This window comes from Cydia splendana, chromosome 27 (assembly GCF_910591565.1).
Source record: "Cydia splendana chromosome 27, ilCydSple1.2, whole genome shotgun sequence".
NCBI classification, from domain to species: Eukaryota; Metazoa; Arthropoda; class Insecta; order Lepidoptera; family Tortricidae; genus Cydia; species Cydia splendana.
In genome coordinates, this window is record NC_085986.1 from 8194806 (window position 1) to 8213069 (window position 18264).

General features: G+C 39.0%; 1 protein-coding gene and 2 long non-coding RNA genes across 3 annotated transcripts in view; 2 read left to right on the forward strand and 1 right to left on the reverse strand.

Moving 5' to 3' along the window:
* LOC134803668 (zinc finger protein swm) overlaps positions 1–18264 on the forward strand; it is a 70338-nt gene that overhangs the window by 475 nt on the left and 51599 nt on the right. Inside the window, exons 2-8 of the mRNA XM_063776457.1 lie at positions 5595–5713; positions 7869–8006; positions 8386–8535; positions 8603–8707; positions 8777–8881; positions 14234–14424; positions 16429–16500. Of these exons, the coding sequence (XP_063632527.1) occupies positions 5595–5713; positions 7869–8006; positions 8386–8535; positions 8603–8707; positions 8777–8881; positions 14234–14424; positions 16429–16500 (880 nt within the window). The remainder of the gene's footprint in view (positions 1–5594; positions 5714–7868; positions 8007–8385; positions 8536–8602; positions 8708–8776; positions 8882–14233; positions 14425–16428; positions 16501–18264) is intronic.
* LOC134803677 (uncharacterized) lies at positions 9845–13716 on the reverse strand. Its single transcript, XR_010146010.1, has 2 exons — positions 13615–13716; positions 9845–10172 (listed from the first exon to the last, which is right to left on the reverse strand). It is a non-coding gene; the product is annotated as an uncharacterized LOC134803677 (long non-coding RNA).
* On the forward strand, positions 9909–14131 carry LOC134803678 (uncharacterized). The gene is made up of 2 exons (XR_010146011.1): positions 9909–10016; positions 13554–14131. It is a non-coding gene; the product is annotated as an uncharacterized LOC134803678 (long non-coding RNA).

Below are 18264 nucleotides of genomic sequence, written 5' to 3' on the forward strand. Positions count from 1 at the left end.
TAAATTTATCCATGATGTTGTCGCTAAATCGTATTTACAATTATGTTGTTTGCCTCACGCTTTTAGATATTACGCTGCAATTTTTTTGTCTTTTGTTTACTTCAGAACTCTGAAATTTAATTCTGAATGTATCTAACCTAACCTTAAAATATTCCTTAATAAAATATTTACGTGCTATTTCTGGGTTTTAACTAAATGAAAGCTCTACAATTCTACCGTATTCTTGTGGTTTTATAATTTAGGTTGATACTAAGTTATTGTTTGTAGACAATCATGATTATTTTATATTAACCCTTGGGACGCCTAGTGCCATATCCGTACCAGTCCTGTCAACTGCCGGAGGGTCTTAAATTTTTGTACCCGTCAACTGCCTAGTCCCAGATCTGTACAAAGTGTCTAAACTGCCTTGTGCCTTATCAGTCACCAAATTTATTGTATTATATTTTTACAATTTTGAGATCTAAACACTTACAAATAGAGTTTTATATCATTTGCACAATAGCACTTTTTTTTTATCGCGGCAGTTGACGGGTGCACGTACGCGAGCCTATCCGGCATTTGAGGGGGATGGGACGGATCCGGCACTAGGCATCTGATGGGTACAAGTACGTTTGTCGGTTCGGCGTTCCAGGGGTTAATTACCCTCGTGTCGCCCAATGTACATTAGGATGTACACTCAGTTTCAATGGAATGTCAACCTTAATTAAAAACGAAGTAGGTAGCATTTCATTTGTTTGTTAAATTTTCGAACAAATTAAATTCAACCCAATTGAAAATACAACAAGATTCTAACTTCCTTGGCTATAATTTTGTATGGTGGGCGGCACTAGGCTGTTTCTACCCATTATTAACACACATATATAGTGTAAACAACGTTATTTACGGTATTTGACGTCTGTCACTCACAACAGCAATACTACGTAAAATGTTTTGCACATCGAAATCACAAAGGAAAACAACTGCACTGCGAACGTTTACGTTCTACGTCTTTTTTTTTTTAATTTTAGGGTTGGCCGGACACCACTGTTATGAATCGGTAGTCGTCTAAGTAAATCGATATGAATTTTTCATTTTTCTTTTAATAAAAATAAGGAAAAGGTGGATAATTAACTGTAAATATGGATATATTTATCGTCACTTAACAGACAACAAATTTGACACAGTAATAACATAAATAAACTTTAAAATAGATCCCCAGTTAGTTTCAATTTTGACAATGGGTGCGACCTACTCGGTCGGTGTATTAAATACACCGACCAACCGGTAGCTTGCGGGAAAACCATATAATTCTAGCTTTATTTAAATCTCAAATAAAAATTCATTATACGTCACAATTCGATACCTCAGTCTACGTGCCATCCAATCGTAATCGCTTGCTGTGACAATCGATTTGCGTTAGTTACATCTCTATATACGTCAGTCATAATGTGTCAAATACCGCAAATAACGTTGTTTACACTAGTGTAAACAACGTTATTTACGGTATTTGACGTCTGTCACTCACAACAGCAATACTACGTAAAATGTTTTGCACATCGAAATCACAAAGGAAAACAACTGCACTGCGAACGTTTACGTTCTACGTCTTTTTTTTTTAAATTTTAGGGTTGGCCGGACACCACCGTTATGAATCGGTAGTCGTCTAAGTAAATCGATATGAATTTTTCATTTTTCTTTTAATAAAAATAAGGAAAAGGTGGATAATTAACTGTAAATATAGATATATTTATCGTCACTTAACAGACAACAAATTTGACACAGTAATAACATAAATAAACTTTAAAATAGATCCCCAGTTAGTTTCAATTTTGACAATGGGTGCGACCTACTCGGTCGGTGTATTAAATACACCGACCAACCGGTAGCTTGCGGGAAAACCATATAATTCTAGCTTTATTTAAATCTCAAATAAAAATTCATTATACGTCACAATTCGATACCTCAGTCTACGTGCCATCCAATCGTAATCGCTTGCTGTGACAATCGATTTGCGTTAGTTACATCTCTATATACGTCAGTCATAATGTGTCAAATACCGCAAATAACGTTGTTTACACTTATAGTAGAGTTGATCGAGTAGGTACCTATAGTAATGAAGTCCTCGTTCTATCGTCTTGTCTGTGTCTTTAAATTTTTTATTTGAACATTCAATTACCGTTTTTTTTAGCTACTAGGGCAGTGGTGGGCAAACTTTCTTCATGGGGGCCAGAAAGTTAAGGAAATTTAAGTGGAGGGCCAGAATTGTAGCCAAAATTTATTTTGATTTGCGATAATCGTGGGCCAATGCCATATACTTATTATTGCATAGGACCGGCGTCGGGCTGGATAAAATCCATTCACGGGCCGGAGATGGCCCGTGGGCCGTACTTTGCCCACCACTGTACTAGAGCAACCAACAGTATAACTTCATTATTTGTAATTTTAATTTTTAACAAGCAGAAACGTCTGCGAACGATGCTATTAAGCTTAGAATAAATTTAAAATGAGTTCAAGTCTCACCCAAGACAGTAATTTTTCCACTTTTAAATTTATTCTAAGTTCATTATTTGTATTTCAAATTGTAAACTACACAATTTCTTTTGATTTAGTTATCTATATTATAATGTTGTTTCTACTCAGAATCACAAGCCCTCTCGATAAGCACAAGTAACAGAATGGATGGACCGAAAAATGTATGAAAATTTTGGGACACAATTTTTCCTTTCCTCTATCAGCTCATGATTCTGAGTAGAAAAGACATAAACATTCCTAAATTGGAAAAAAAAATGTTGTGTAGATAGATAGATAATTTCTTTATTCATACCCACAACATACACGGCATTGAAAAAGTACAAGTTAAGAACATGCAAAGCAACTGTACAAGTTAGCTGATACAACACATCAATCTATTATTAGAACATTACCACACTCACAATCTAATTTTATATGGCATATATTTCTGTAAGTGAAGCAGCATTGAACTCTCCCAGTGAGTTTAAAAATTTATCATTTGTTGAAACTAATCTTGAAGAAAAAGTATTATAAACCTTTTTTTGTCTCTGATTGGTAACAAAAAAAAATAGCTTCATTTCTAAGGTACAAATGGATGAAATTTAACAGGAAGAATAGGTCTGCATGAAGCCATTCAGTCTGTGTAGACGTGCCTCAGCCACATTGCCTCAGGCAAGGCTCGTCTCGACCGACCGAGCTGTTTCGCGCGGCAATTTCCTTGCGAGGGGGCTTGTTCTGTGTGGACCTGTCTAATTAGGTATTTCATACCTTAAACTAAAAAGCAATGCAATAGCAGCCCTTATGCACAGTTAGGGTCTCCCCAGATATATCGACGCGCATTCGGCAAAACGCAATAAGAGCGAAAAAGTCGTCGTTCGGCTCGGCTCGCATCGGCGTCGACGGCTTTTTCGCTCTTATTGCGTGGACATAAAGCTTTTTCCTATCGGCTTTTGCCGAATGCGCGTCGATATATCTGGGGAGACCCTTATACTTCATATTAGGCTTGTGCCTGGTCTGTCACTACAGAGAGCGCTCCACTCTCGGTTAATCGGTCAAACGAACTAGTTTGGTCTTTTAGTTCCTTTAGTTCAGTTCCGTCGTTGAGAGCTGGAATGAATATGAATCGATTGTACAGTATTTTTTTAAATCTTTGGCAACTGAATTACGATTCAAATTGTACGATACTATATGATGGTTAAATATTAAAAAGCTTGACACAATAAAAACAATTATTTGATAGTCCTTCATACTTTTCAGGTTTAGGACTGTTTGTCACTCTTTTATCTCGTTCACACTCGTGCCAGCGTCATTGTGAACCATTTCGTTCAGTCTATTTTCTGTTTCACTCATGTCAAGCCCTCACCAATCCCATTGAACTAAAGACCGATTACGAGCATGCAAAAAGATTTAGTTCCTTTCGGTCCTTTATAGGATTTCATTCTTAACAGTTCTTCGTTCATGACCGACACAAGCCTACTTCATATGTGACATTTTCAACCAAAAGGTACCACATTGTTGGTTGTCGATAAGGCTGATTTCAAATTGGAGCTATGTGGAATAATAGCGCCTTATTGACAACTGACAATAAGTACATATTGTGCAGTCCCAAGACTGAGTGAGTCGCTTAACTTCAAACTAAATCCATCTGTCAGATTATGCGATTTTGGTATTGTTTGTTGTTGTCTTATTGCACCCCAGAGGTGCAAAGGGCCTTAACAAACTCACGCCACGCCTTCCTAACTTCAGCGACCCTTCTGGCCTCGCTCCAGCTCAACCCGACCGCTCGTAGCTCATTTCTGACTGTGTGTGATTTTGGTATAAAGAAAAGTTAATATGTTACCATAATGAGTTTGAAGTTAAGCCACACAAGTAGCCTTGTTTTGTCTTCTCCTCATTATTGCTGTATGCATCATCAATTAGTACTAATGATTAACTTATTATGTCCTAACAATCTATCATTAAGATAAACGTAATCATCTCCACTAATATTATAAAAATAACTCCGTTACCTCTTCATGCTTATACCACTGAACAAATTTAGATGAAATTAAGTATGGAGATAATTTTCTGACAAAAGCTAGTTACAGATGTAGTGCATACTCAGTGCATAATTGTTTTCCATCGTATTTTCTCGGAAACGTTCGTATTTGCCATGCTACTTCAGTCAACGTCAGTACTTTTTGTACCGAGACTGACTGAAATAGCAAGAAACGCTCGTACGTTTCTGTGAAAATACGATGGAAAATAATGATCACTACATTTGTAGTAATCTTTACAACATATCTGTAATAAGTTGCATGAAAATTTTAAAATTTATTGCCAAATATAGACCTGCATGAACATTATCTTCTCTGATAAGATATTGTTACCATAATAATTCCGGAGATATGGCAATTGCGTTGTTTTTGTTGATAAAAAATGTTGCCAAGTGCAATTGTAAGTAAGTAAACACTTAATTGTACGTAAAGAAAGGTATATTTGAATAAGTTGGCATAGGGTAATTCGCCAGTAACTGGCCACCGGCCAATAACTGGCCACCCTAAACTAAAGATGAATTCTTTTCATCTATAAACATAATTCATTTTAGTATAAGGTTTCAATAACTAGCCAGCCTTGTTTATAGGTGAATATAATTCATTTTTAGTTTGGGTGGCCAGTTACTTACCCTATGTTACATTTATATATTTGATTCACCTAAGAATTATTAGCTTTGATTTCATTGCTCTTTAATTTCGTTTCACCCGTTTACCAAGATTACTGAGGACTTAGTAAGCTCTCAATATTTTTAGGGTTCCGCACCCAAAGGGTAAAAACGGGGCCCTATTACTAAGACTCCACTGTCCATCTGTCCGTCTATCTGTCACCAGGCTGTATCTCATGAACCGTGATAAATAGCCAGTTGAAATTTTCACAGATGACGTATTTCTGTTGCCGCAATGACAACAAATACTAAAAACAGAATATAATTAATCTTTAAGTGGGCTGGGTCTCCTATACAACAAACGTGATTTTTTTGCGTAAAAAAAGGAACCCTTCGTGCGCGACTCCGACTCGCACTTGGCCGGTTTTTTCTTTCTTTTATCTAATTTTTTTTTAAATACCAGGTGCGACGCGGACCCTGCCGCGCTCGCCAAGTATGTGTACGCGCTGGTGAAGAAGGACAAACCGCTGGACGAGCTGCGGGACGGCATGCTGGACCAGCTGGACGTGTTCTTGCAGCAAGGTTTGTGTTTTTTTAATGTCAGATGCGACGCGGACCCCGCCGCGCTCGCCAAGTATGTGTACGCGCTGGTGAAGATGGACAAGCCGCTGGACGAGCTGCGGGACGGCATGCTGGACCAGCTGGGTATGTTTCTGCAGCAAGGTTTGTGTTTCTTTAATGTCAGATGCGACGTGGACCCCGCCGCGCTCGCCAAGTATGTGTACGCGCTGGTGAAGAAGGACAAGCCGTTGGACGAGCTGCGGGACGGCATGCTGGACCAGCTGGACGTGTTCCTGCAGCAAGGTTTGTGTTTGTTTAATGTCAGATGCGACGTGGACCCCGTCGCGCTCGCCAAGTATGTATACGCGCTGGTGAAGAAGGACAAGCCGCTGACGAGCTGTGGGACGGCATGCTGGACCAGCTGGACGTGTTCCTGCAGCAAGGTTTGTGTTTTTTTAATGTCAGATGCGACGCGGACCCCGCCGCGCTCGCCAAGTATGTAGACGCGCTGGTGATAATGGACAAGCCACTGGACGTGCTGCGGGACGGCATGCTGGACCAGCTGGACGTGTTCCTGCAGCAAGGTTTGTGTTTCTTTAATGTCATATGCGACGCGGACCCCGTCGCGCTCGCCAAGTATGTGTACGCGCTGGTGAAGAAGGACAAGCCACTGGACGAGCTGCGGGACGGCATGCTGGACCAGCTGGACGTGGTCCTGCAGCAAGGTTTGTGTTTTTAGGGTTCCGTATCGAATGGGTAAAACGGGACCCTATTACTAAGACTCCGCTGTCCGTCAGTCTGTCATCAGGCTGTATCTCATGAACCTTGGTAGCTAGACAGTTGAAATTTTCACAGATGATAATTATATTTCTGTTGCCGTTGTAACAACAAATACTAAAAAGTACAGAATCCTCGGTGGGCGAGTCCTACTCGCACTTGTCCGGTTGTTTACAAGCTTTTATTTAGTTTTATCTGTCCCGTTGTCCGTGTGCGGTCTGTAATCAAATCTTGCAAGTTAAATTTTATTGAGCTGAAATTTTGCATACTGAATCGGATGACAATGCAAGATTATTAGAAGATTATCTAGCTGATCTGAACTCTGTGATAAAATAACTCAAACTAATTGTGTTTGGGGTTGTCAGAATTGTCTCGATGAGTATTAGTTGCCTGTTTGAAAAAAAGGTGCAGTCAGTGACAAAAGCTTGTACGAAAAATTAAATACTTACCAAAAACTTATATTCAACAGACTTCATTTGTAAGAAAGATTCATGTTAACTTAGGCTATATTAAGAGCCAACGGGAGTGGTCATTTCTCCATACAAACGTACTCCTCGTTTTCCTCCGTGGTTTTTGAAGCTAGAGCAATGATTTTTTCAACACAGATTAATATTGTCAATATCTGTGTCAGACCGTTTTGCTTTTTTTGATATTTTTGTTTTTTAAGGCGCTAGAGCCCTTCAAAAATGGCCAAAATGGCCTAATTGACTATGCCGCAATGAGAGGCGTGGCATTCCAAACTGATATCAATTAGCCAAAAAAGCAAAACGGTCCGACACAGATAATTTCATAATCATTTAGATTTCCAAATTTGGTTACGATTGGTTAAGTTTTGGAGGAGGAAACAGAGGAGTACGAAACCTCGATTTTTGAGATTTTTACGCAGGATTTTTCGCCTTGTCCTTATCGCACTACTTTTAGGTGCCGCTTCCGTTAGCGAGACGGGTATATTTACCTAAAATATTTAAAACTCAGCTCCTGTTTCGTCTTAATATTGTCTTCGGTTACCGCATGGTATAATAATATACTCCGCCTGGTACTCCATTCCCGTCTTTTCTAGGTCACCTAACTGACACGGGCCTACGTCATCATGCGACAGCGCTATATGATAATATGCGATAGCGCTATATATAGCGGCCATGTTGTTGTGACGTAGGCCCGTGTCACTCTGGGAATGGAAGACCATGTTTTATTAGACTATGGGTTACCGCGCTGTTATATTTTTAGTTTATGATGGTTCATTATTTTCTAAGTGGGTAGTTTTTGCACAGTGTAGTTTTTCCTCAGTCACCCGTTGACCACGAACGCTGTAAAGGGTTCGAAACGTCGGGATGTTGTATGTATTCAATATACGCGATATAATCCGTTTCAATAGTTTTATTTTATTCTATATTTCCAGAAACGAAACCGTTCGTGGACATGCTGTTCAAAGCCCTGGAGAATAACGAGTACGTGCAGATGATGGAGAAGACACATCCTTCTCCGCAGCCCGAGCAGGAGATGGAGAAGGAACAGCCAGCTGAACCGGAGAATCATGGTGAGCGGACATGACATTTGATTTGTTGCTTTTAGTAGCCTGTACTGTGTCTCACTGCTGGGCAAAGCCCTGAAGAATAACGAGTACGTGCAGATGATGGAGAAGACACAGCCTTCTCTGCAGCCCGAGTAGGAGATGGAGAAGGAACAGCCGGCCGAACCGGAGAATCATGGTGAGCGGACATGACATTTGATTTGTTGCTTTTAGTAGCCTGTACTGTGTCTCACTGCTGGGCAAAGCCCTGGAGAATAACGAGTACGTGCAGATGATGGAGAAGACACAGCCTTCTCTGCAGCCCGAGTAGGAGATGGAGAAGGAACAGCCGGCCGAACCGGAGAATCATGGTGAGCGGACATGACATTTGACTTGTTGCTTTTAGTAGCCTGTACTGTGTCCCACTGCTGGGCAAAGCCCTGGAGAATAACAAGTACGTGCAGTGTGATGCACGTGCAGATGATGGAGAAGACACAGCCTTCTCCGCAGCCCGAACAGGTCGAGAAGGAACAGCCGGCTGAACCGGAGAATCATGGTGAGTGGACATGACATTTGATTTGTTGCTTTTAGTAGCCTGTATTGTGTCCCACTGCTGGGCAAAGCGCTGGAGAATGACGAGTACGTGAAGATGATGGAGAAGACACATCCTTCTCCACAGCCCAAGCAGGAGATGGAGAAGGAACAGCCGGCCAAACCGGAGAATCATGGTGAGCGGACATAACATTTGATTTGTTGTTTATTTAGTAGCCTGTATTGTGTCCTACTGCTGGGCAAAGCCCTGGAGAATAACGAGTACGTGAGGACGATGGAGAAGAAACTAGTTTCTCCGCAGCCCGAGCAGGAGATGAGGAAGGAACAGCTGGCTGAACAGGAGAATCATGGTGAGCGGACATGACATTTGACTTGTTGCTTTTAGTAGCCTGTACTGTGTCCCACTGCTGGGTAAAGCCCTGGAGAATGTGAGGATGATGGAGAAGACACAGCCTTCTCCGCAGCCCGAGCAGGAGATGGAGAACAGCCGGCTGAACCGGAGAATCATGGTGAGGGGACATAACATTTGAGTTGTTGCTTTTAACTAGTTTGAGTTTTTATTATGTGTTTACTGATGTGTTAATATTTATTTGTGTATGATATCTTGATAAAGTTTATATTATAATATTTATAATGCAAAGTTTCAAAAAATTGCTGCTAAATACCGTTGTCCATCGCGCTGCCGGACATAAAATCCTATGCTATCCTTATGTTAGTCTGTAAGGTATTTGTAATATGGGCATTGTTGCCTGATTTAAAATAAATAAACACTTTTGCAGTAGGATCAAGTTTGAGTGTGTGTTTATATACTGCCTTATGATTCAATTCGTTTTTGAGTTTAGGTGATGGTAGACATCGAAATAATTATGGCGCCCGCGTTGTCTTTTTGCGAGACATAATTTTATTATCCTTGAGGCGCTCACCGAGTACTGAGCGACGGAGCAGAATGTAAACACGCACTGGAGCTGATTTCTCGAACCGTTTTAGTCTAATATTATTAGCGTGTTGTCATAGTAACTTATACGACTTGACGGTTTGGGGACTAATAAAATTAGTCTAATACTGTAGCACGAGGTTGGATTCGGGACCGACTGGGGGCTATCCCTTGCAGCAGTGGTCGTCGGGACTAGGAGCAGGGGCATGAGGAGTATATCGTGTTTACGTATTCGTCCTGCCCAATTCACTGCTCACTTGAACGTAAATGCAGTATATAGTTGATGAATTAGTTTCAATTGACAACATTTCAAAAATTTCAATATCCCTAAATCGAAAACCATTTCGAGAGGGGCTCCTGTAGATTACAAAAAAATATATTTTATATATTTTTTACGATTTTTTGTATTCAAAATCTCTAAAAATAGTTAAAACGGAAATTGACGTCACCCAGCTGCTTCAGTTCTGCCACTACAAGCAAAGAAATGACTTCCGATTGGGTTGACATTGTCATTGTCATTGTCACTTCACTACCAGTGACACTTGACAATGGTTTACTAACAGTTCACATTGTTCGGATATTTTTCTTGTGTGATTTTATTATTTACGACACTGAATTATCACGACTTTCCAAACGACCCTGCATTTTAATGGACTCTACGGTACTTTCTTTAACCATGACCTATTTATACTCCCACAATAGGTAACCTAGCTACCTTTAAGAACGTCCCGGCATTTCAACCGACGCTCTTCTACCTACGTATTCTCTACTTCTGTTTAGAACCAGACATGAGAAATTCTGAGGGATTTGTACAGGCTGATAGCACGAACTTGCCTCGAGTGGAGACAATCATGATGATAGAGTTTATGCAAAACTCTGAAAAATATAATTTGGCTGGCATTAGAGGTGCCAAAGCCTCATTATCTTCGCGGGCATCTTATGTCCAGAATGCAGTGGGGTATGTTGAAATAAAACGTAAGAAAGATATATGTTTTGTTCAGTGCCGAATAACCCCAGAACATAAGGTACACAATAAAATGTACCAAGTGTCGGCGGAAGTCAACGAAACGGAAGAAAAAATTGTTAACGTTATATGTCACGACTGTGCAGCGTCAGAAGGTGGCTGTAAACATGCTCTTTGTTTACTTATGTGGCTGGTAAAAAGAACCGAAGAGCCCAGCACAACATCAACTGTTTGTTATTGGAAGAGACCTGTTTTAAGTGCAGCAGTTACTCAAGGCAAATTTATATTATGTTCAGCTATGGGGAAACGAAAACAGTATGAATGTAATGCCCATGTACCAAGTTTACAAGACTTTTTAGAAGAAGCTAGAAATCATAAAATGAATGACTGCCTTATAATGGATTACAACATTCACGAAAAAAGTGTCCATGACTATTGCATTTTCCAAATTATGCTGAACTATGTTTCAAAAGAAAGAGGTTTACTAAACTTTACAAACTTTAAAGCTTACGCAAATAACATTATAACCGACAAGGTTATAGCACTGGTTGAGAGCAGGACCAGAGAACAAGTGAATAGTAAATCGTGGCATTCATTAAGGCAGTCAAGGGTGACTGCTTCAAAGATATATGAGGCAACAAAATGCAGGACTGAGGAGGGTGCATTAGTGCAATCTATCATGGGGGGATATAAAGTTCCTGAAACTGCTGCCATCAAAAGAGGGAAAAAGCTAGAAAATGAAGTTCTTAGAGTAATTGAAAAAGATTTGAAGGTGGCAATACATAAGAGTGGATTTGTGTTGGTTACACCTCTGATTGGTGCATCTCCAGATGGAATCAGCAAAGACTTCATTGTCGAGGTGAAATGTCCCTCAACTGCTAAAACTATGGAAAACTATATAAACAAGAATGGTATGAACAAAAAATGCCAGGCCCAAATTCAACTACAAATGTTGGCTACAAAAAAAAGAAAAGGCTTGTTCTGCATAGCAGATCCAACATTTGAAGAAACAAAAATTATTCATAAACATTGGGTGTCTTTTAATGAAGCCTATGTGAATAAATTAGTAAAAGAAGCAGAGACGTTTTGGGAAAAATTTATCTTTAGCATAGTTTATGAATGTGTTAAATAAAATATATCTTTTAGAGTAAACATGTTGCTTTTATTTATTATAAAACCATAAAGTACCTTCAAGATTCACTAGACTTGAACCTTATTAACTAGCGACAAAACTGTAAAGTTTGCATAAAAGCGTCACATTTAGTGTCATGTACAGTCGCCATCAGATATATCAGATGTTCCGATATCTGTGACCACAGCTCCGATATACACTGTACACTTCTTAATTATCTATCTATATTATATATACACATAAGTGTATAGAAAAAACTTGTTTGTGAATTTGTTCACAAAATAACACAAAAATGGCTGCATAGAGTTAAATGAAACATTATATTGTTAGACATTATATAACACTCAGAACAATTTTTATTTAGTACAGTACAGTCACAAATGATGTATGTATGTAAACACTTTATTGTACATAAGAGAAGCATAAATACAACGAGAGAAATAAAAAAAATGTACAAAGGCGAACTTATCGCTTAAAGGGATCTCTTCCAGTTAACCTTTGAGCAATTGAGAGAAAATTATGAATGATGTTTTATGTTTATGTTTATTTTTATTGCCACTATAACTAATTTAGCTTTCTGTTTTCATCTTTTCATACAACAAAGAACCCTTAATAAAACTGTTCAAGTGAAAAATGTAATTCTTTCAATCTCTTCTTATGATGGAAGTTTGCAGATTGGTCAAGCCACACGCAACAACAAGAATATCATCAAGCGTATTCAATAATTTGTTGTTGACTGTGCTATGTGGCTTCAAAAGTTTAAACAATCGAACCCTCCTGATAACTCGCTCTATGTGAACTCGAAGACTAGCAATTACTTTGGTTCGTAAAACCTCACATTTTGATTGCTTTTGGTTCCTGAACACACTAGGTGGTCTAACTAATCTAACGCCCTTTTGATTTAAAATAGTCTCCAAATGCTTAAAACCCCTGTCCGCTAATATAGTACAATCTGCTGGAATGTGATTTATAAGCCCGCATTGTTCTACTAGGTTCACATCTGAAATCCTTCCGCCATAACCTTTTGATATAAAGTTAATAAAACCATTTGGTGTTGAAGAAATTACGTATTTGGCAGTATTACAACCCTTGTACTGTGACCAAGATAATGACTGATCGACCGGATTAGATGACTTTTCAATTTGGACCTCAAAACAATCTATAATACCTTGAACCCGGGAATATTCTTTATGAACTTTAAAGGCATCTGGTAAGTTACTTTTTATTTCATAAGCACTTGGCCAGTATATAAACTGCCGTAAAAATTTTGATAGTACACTTAATGTCATGTAATAATTCCTGTACACTGTTGTCACAGATATTTGAAACAAATCTGCAATTCTCAAAAATGTGTCATTATTACGAATTTTATATAAAGTTACTAATATGCCTAAAACAGTCACTGGTGTAGTACGAGCCAAGTATGCAACTATCCAAAAACATTGTTTTGGGACTCCAATATAGCTCATAGGTTTCTTTTCTATTAATGACATCATAAATTTTCGTCCATCTACATTGTGCCTCTGCTCAGATATGATAGTTTCAGACGAGGAACCTGCTTCTGTAAAATCAGTACTTCCAGCAACTGACGATGCTTCGTCTTTCTCTACTGCTTCTCCATGTATATGTTTATTCCGTGCAGTTTTCAGAAAACAATTTGTCGTTCGATCTGCCATTCGTGGTTTATTTTGTGTCATCTTATTGGCCACTTCAGGGTGACATGTTACACCAATACTTCTTGTACTTGCAGTTTCAACACAGTGGCCCACTGTGGAAGTACTGGGCCCCACAAAATTTGTCACTTCCCTCATTGGTGATCGAAAAACTGGCACGCGAGGCTTTAACCGTGCGTTCACGTTCATCGTCTTCCAATATAAATAGTTTTCCATGTCTTCTTCTAACTGTAATAAACCAATCACAATAAGAGTTAACTTGGCAATAATACTAATAATAAAGCGACTGGTAATGAACGGTATTTCGTACGTTAGTAAGTTCCGAAAAACCCAGTGGTACGGCCGGGGTTTGAACCCGCAACCTCCGGTTTGAAAGTCACGCGTCTTATCACCGAGCTATACCGGCACTTCATAGTACATAGTTACATACATTCTGATATTAGGTACATACATTCAGATGATCTTCGCAAATAAATAATGCCCTCGTAGGTACATGATCCCAGCCGGCTGCTGCACACCACTGAGCTTTATTGTCCGTCGGAACAGTAAAAAACTTCTTTTTCGCCGACAAACCAGTGTTGTTTTGGCATGTTTTGAAAAAACAATGTTTAATACGAGGCATTTCTAGAAACAAATATTATTGAAAACGGGATGAAAACCAATCGTTTGACTTGAGTTTTGAAGTTTGTGACACTTGTTAATTTGTGATTTTATTTTTAACGTTTGAAGTTATGTGACTCGCACTGTTGTCTATGCTCAAACGTAAATTAATTCAACGTTTTTTCCAGTGTATGAAACAGATCCGTGACGTCACGATTCTCACAAATGACGTTTGTTACATACGCCCTTTTGTTTCAAGTAACAATATAAATAGATTTTATGACCAAAATATAGGACTTACGCAAAATAAAAAAAATACGGGTACCTTAAATTAGTGCGTTTTTTCGATGTAGACAATAAAAAGTAGCACTTAAAAATATGAAATGTTGTCAATTCCAGTCGGTACCGGGTCGGGTGCGGGTGCGGGTGCGGGTGCGGCGGTGGGCTCGGGCGGCGGCGTGCCGCGCGCGCGCTCGCCGCACGCGGGCGCGGCGCCGCGCCACCGCGTGGTGGTGTGCCGCGCACACACCGCCAAGGTGCCGCCACCCCCCCCGCCGCTGCCGCCGCAGAGGGAACATACGCTCGTTAAGGTAACCAGACAAACGTACATGGACTTAGAGGATATAACCGACGGAGACGCCATGTCTATAATTTTCGGTGCAAAACAGTCTGCCGTTTTTTGCGGGGGAGGGGCACATCAAATGTATACGTAACGTAAACATAGCCATGTCAGATAAACGTCAGTCCATACATATGGTTGACCATTGGCCGCCTATTTTCAAGGTTATATTCTCTAAATACATGGACATATACTTAACTATGAATTAACCCCCTTATGCATAAAACTTGGCCGTCCCTATTTCATAAATCCAATTTATTTACTCCGAAATCAAGCAAAATTATATAGTAGGTCACTATTCTATGTTCAGCCCTGTCTCCATATTACGCGGCACCCTATCGAACATTGGCTCGCGAGGCAGCCGCGCGCAATGGATGCCGGGTTGGCTCGCGAGCCAACTGGATCAGATTGCGTTGGTGCGCGAGCCAACCCGGTATTCATTGTGGGCAGCTGCCTCGCCTAGTTTGCCGCGCAATATGGAGACAGACCTTTAAAATAACAGCTGGATAGTAACCGAATATCCGGTGCATCTCTATTTTATACCTTCTTACAAATACGTAAATCATAATGACAGATAGACAAACGATTCTTAGCTAATTCGAGCCAGTAACGCGTTTATGAATAACGCCATAAAGTCATTAGACTACTCCGCAGTCCTCCTTTTAAGTTACAAGTGTATACTGAAAAATATTATTAATAAAGTCTATTTCAATAGAACTTGCTAACTATGTAAACAAACCGCCATATTGAAATTGTCTCTGAATGATGAATTTACTAGTGATGGGCAAGACTCCTACTTACTACTTTACTAATGTCAAACCATATCGAATAATAATATACCAAAAGTAAAAAACAAGTAGTTACTAATTTTTAATTTGTTTAATCACGATCAGAAGACAAATTAGTACTCAAGAATGATGTATTGATGTATTTTATAACCGCAGCGGTAGGTACAGAGCGTGGGTTGGGTAGTGTGTAGCGGGTTTATATCACAAACTATAGTCACAACACTACCCATCATAGACAATTGTAGAATTTAAAAGAAACAAAACCGTCATTCCATCAGGTCCCAATAACCTGACTTATGAACCCATTTTAAACTTTTAATTAAATATCCAAGATACAGTTATATATTTATGTATTTTACGGAACGGACCGTTTCAATAGTGTATATGTCCTCATCAAACACCATTGAAACCATACGGTTTCAATGGTGTTTGATGAGGTGATGTGAAAATTCAAAGAGAAACAGTGATAAAACAAAGTTACCTTGTTTGTTTACATAGTTAGCAAGTTCTATTGAAATAGACTTTAGGAAATATTAGGCAAAGCTCTGCGTAGGTGGCACCTTTGTGGCACATACAGTAAACAAACCACATTGACACATCACACGTGACGTCAATCACATGGCCTACCGCGAAACAAGGAAATCGAAATTTCGTTATCTAATCTCTCTATCACTCTTGCATATTCGAACGATAAAGAGGCAGATAACTAAATTTCGATTTTCGCGTTTACCGGTAGGCCCTTGTTAACAAACCGCCTTGATGCATCAATGTCATATTTTATTGTCTGTGAAAACTTGTCAAAAAACAGTTTAGGGCACAGTATGTATAAGTTAGTATATGAATTTACTGAGTCGGTAGTGCTGCACTCTGGCGGCAGGGCATTGCAGTAATATCCCCTATTATAAAACTAATTAAGTAATTAATGTCATTAACCCTTTACCAGGCTGACATTTCAAAAATGACAATAAAATGTCAGTCTTACTCGTCTAAAATACAACACATGTTTAAAGTGCCGTATGTGAGAAATATATATCCCTTAGCCTAGTAAAGGGTTAACAGGACTGACGCAAAATTACATTATATTACCCTTTTTCCGACGTTTCAGACATTACTCATCAAAACTATTGAAAACACGAGAATTTAATGTATTAAACTAATTAAATAGTAATAAATGTCATTTTTTACAGGTGTTACCATTGACTGAACTTTTGGAAGAACCGGTGGATCAGCCGCCTAGAAGGCGGGATCGTAGAGAAAACGTAAGTTCATTCAAATTTTACATGATATTTTTATGAAAATGCGGTGTTTCTAGTGGCGAATCTATTCTTCGTTGATTATCATTTTAGCTAAACAAGAACATGGGACTATCTTTGTACCCTAAAGAAATACAAGCAAGGAAAGAGTGATAACCAAAACTCTAATGCTCAACAATATGCAGCTAACCGCAACCGCTAATTTATAACCGGATTAACCGAGAGTCTATTTTAAACTCCTCCTGCTTATAATATTAGTTGTAAATTGTTTTAGCAGTACATTTTTCGTCAGTAACGGTGACAGGTGCGACAATTGTAAAACATCACTGTTGCTGACGTCACAGGCATCCATGGGCTACGGTTACCGCTTACCATCGGGCGGGCCGTATTCCTGTTTGCCACCATCATTGTTTTATTAAAAAAAACTTTATTATATCGGAAAAAAACAGATATTTCTCTTGCTAAGTTTATGACAATTGTCACAAGAAACACTACAATTGTCACGAAATTCCGACATATAACTCATATCATTACCTGTCAAGAATTACCTACAATTCTTCTAAATCTTGACAATTGTCAGAAACTTCGCAAAATAAATATCTGTTTTTTTCCGATATAATAAAGTTTTTTTTAAATAATACAATGATGGTGACAAACAGGAATACGGCCCGCCCGATGGTAAGTGGTAACCGTAGCCCATGGATGCCTGTGACGTCAGCAACAGTGATTTTAAAATTGTCGCACCTGTCACCGTGGTGAAATTGGGGCCTGGTGTCTAGTACTGATAAATCCACTACTTGACGCTAGATGTCGACTACGAAATACCTCGCGTTTTCGTCAGAAAACTGATGTATGGAGTTACCAGTGCTCTTTCCTTACTTATATTTCTATCTTTCTTCTTAAATTGTAATAGACTTTCTCTGGTATGTTAAGTTTTTAAAGGTTTTAACCTTTTGAACGCCAAACGGCGCATCCATTTGCCGTGCCACTGGCGCCACGGGGGTAAAATTTAGTTTTGTGAATAAATAATGGCAACCTAAAAGTGGGGTGTTTTTCAGTAGATTTTCATCAAAAAACGATCAACGTCAAATGCCGTCTTTGGCGTCGTTGTCACGATTTTGCGTTGACGTTAATAGGGATGATGACACATGTTGAATTTTATAACAAAACCTAGTAAAATAGATAGCAAATGAGCAATTTATCATAGTAATGTGGATATTAAAATAATATATGGAAATAATACAAAAATACAGGACCTGAAAGTTCCAAAATTTAAGTTTTTTTTAACTTCCAAGAAGGAAATAAGTAAAGATACCATTCGATTTCTTAAATTTTATCCAAAAAAAGATTGTATAGCAACTATGTACATAAACGCAAATATTTCACCGACAAAAACGCAATGATCTTGTTTCGTCCATACTTCAAGATGGACTCTCAGTGACCATGACGTCACGGTCACTTATCGTTTTGTTAGGGGAGTTTCGCGAGTGAAGTACGACTGTTAGACTTTGACTATAATTTATGACTTTTGTATTGCTTTATTGCAATGGGTCCCATATAGACATTTGATCCCAAAATAGTACATTATTGTCGAGGCTCGGAAGTAGCTACTTGCAGGCTGAGGATTCGTTTTAAACGGACGACCTTGGGAGTCCGTTTAATTGAATCCGAAGCCAGCAAGTAGCCTTCCAGCCGAGTCATATATAGTGCTTTTCTCAAAAATGGTGCAAGAAATATAAATATCATAGAAATATTTTACAAAAGCAACTT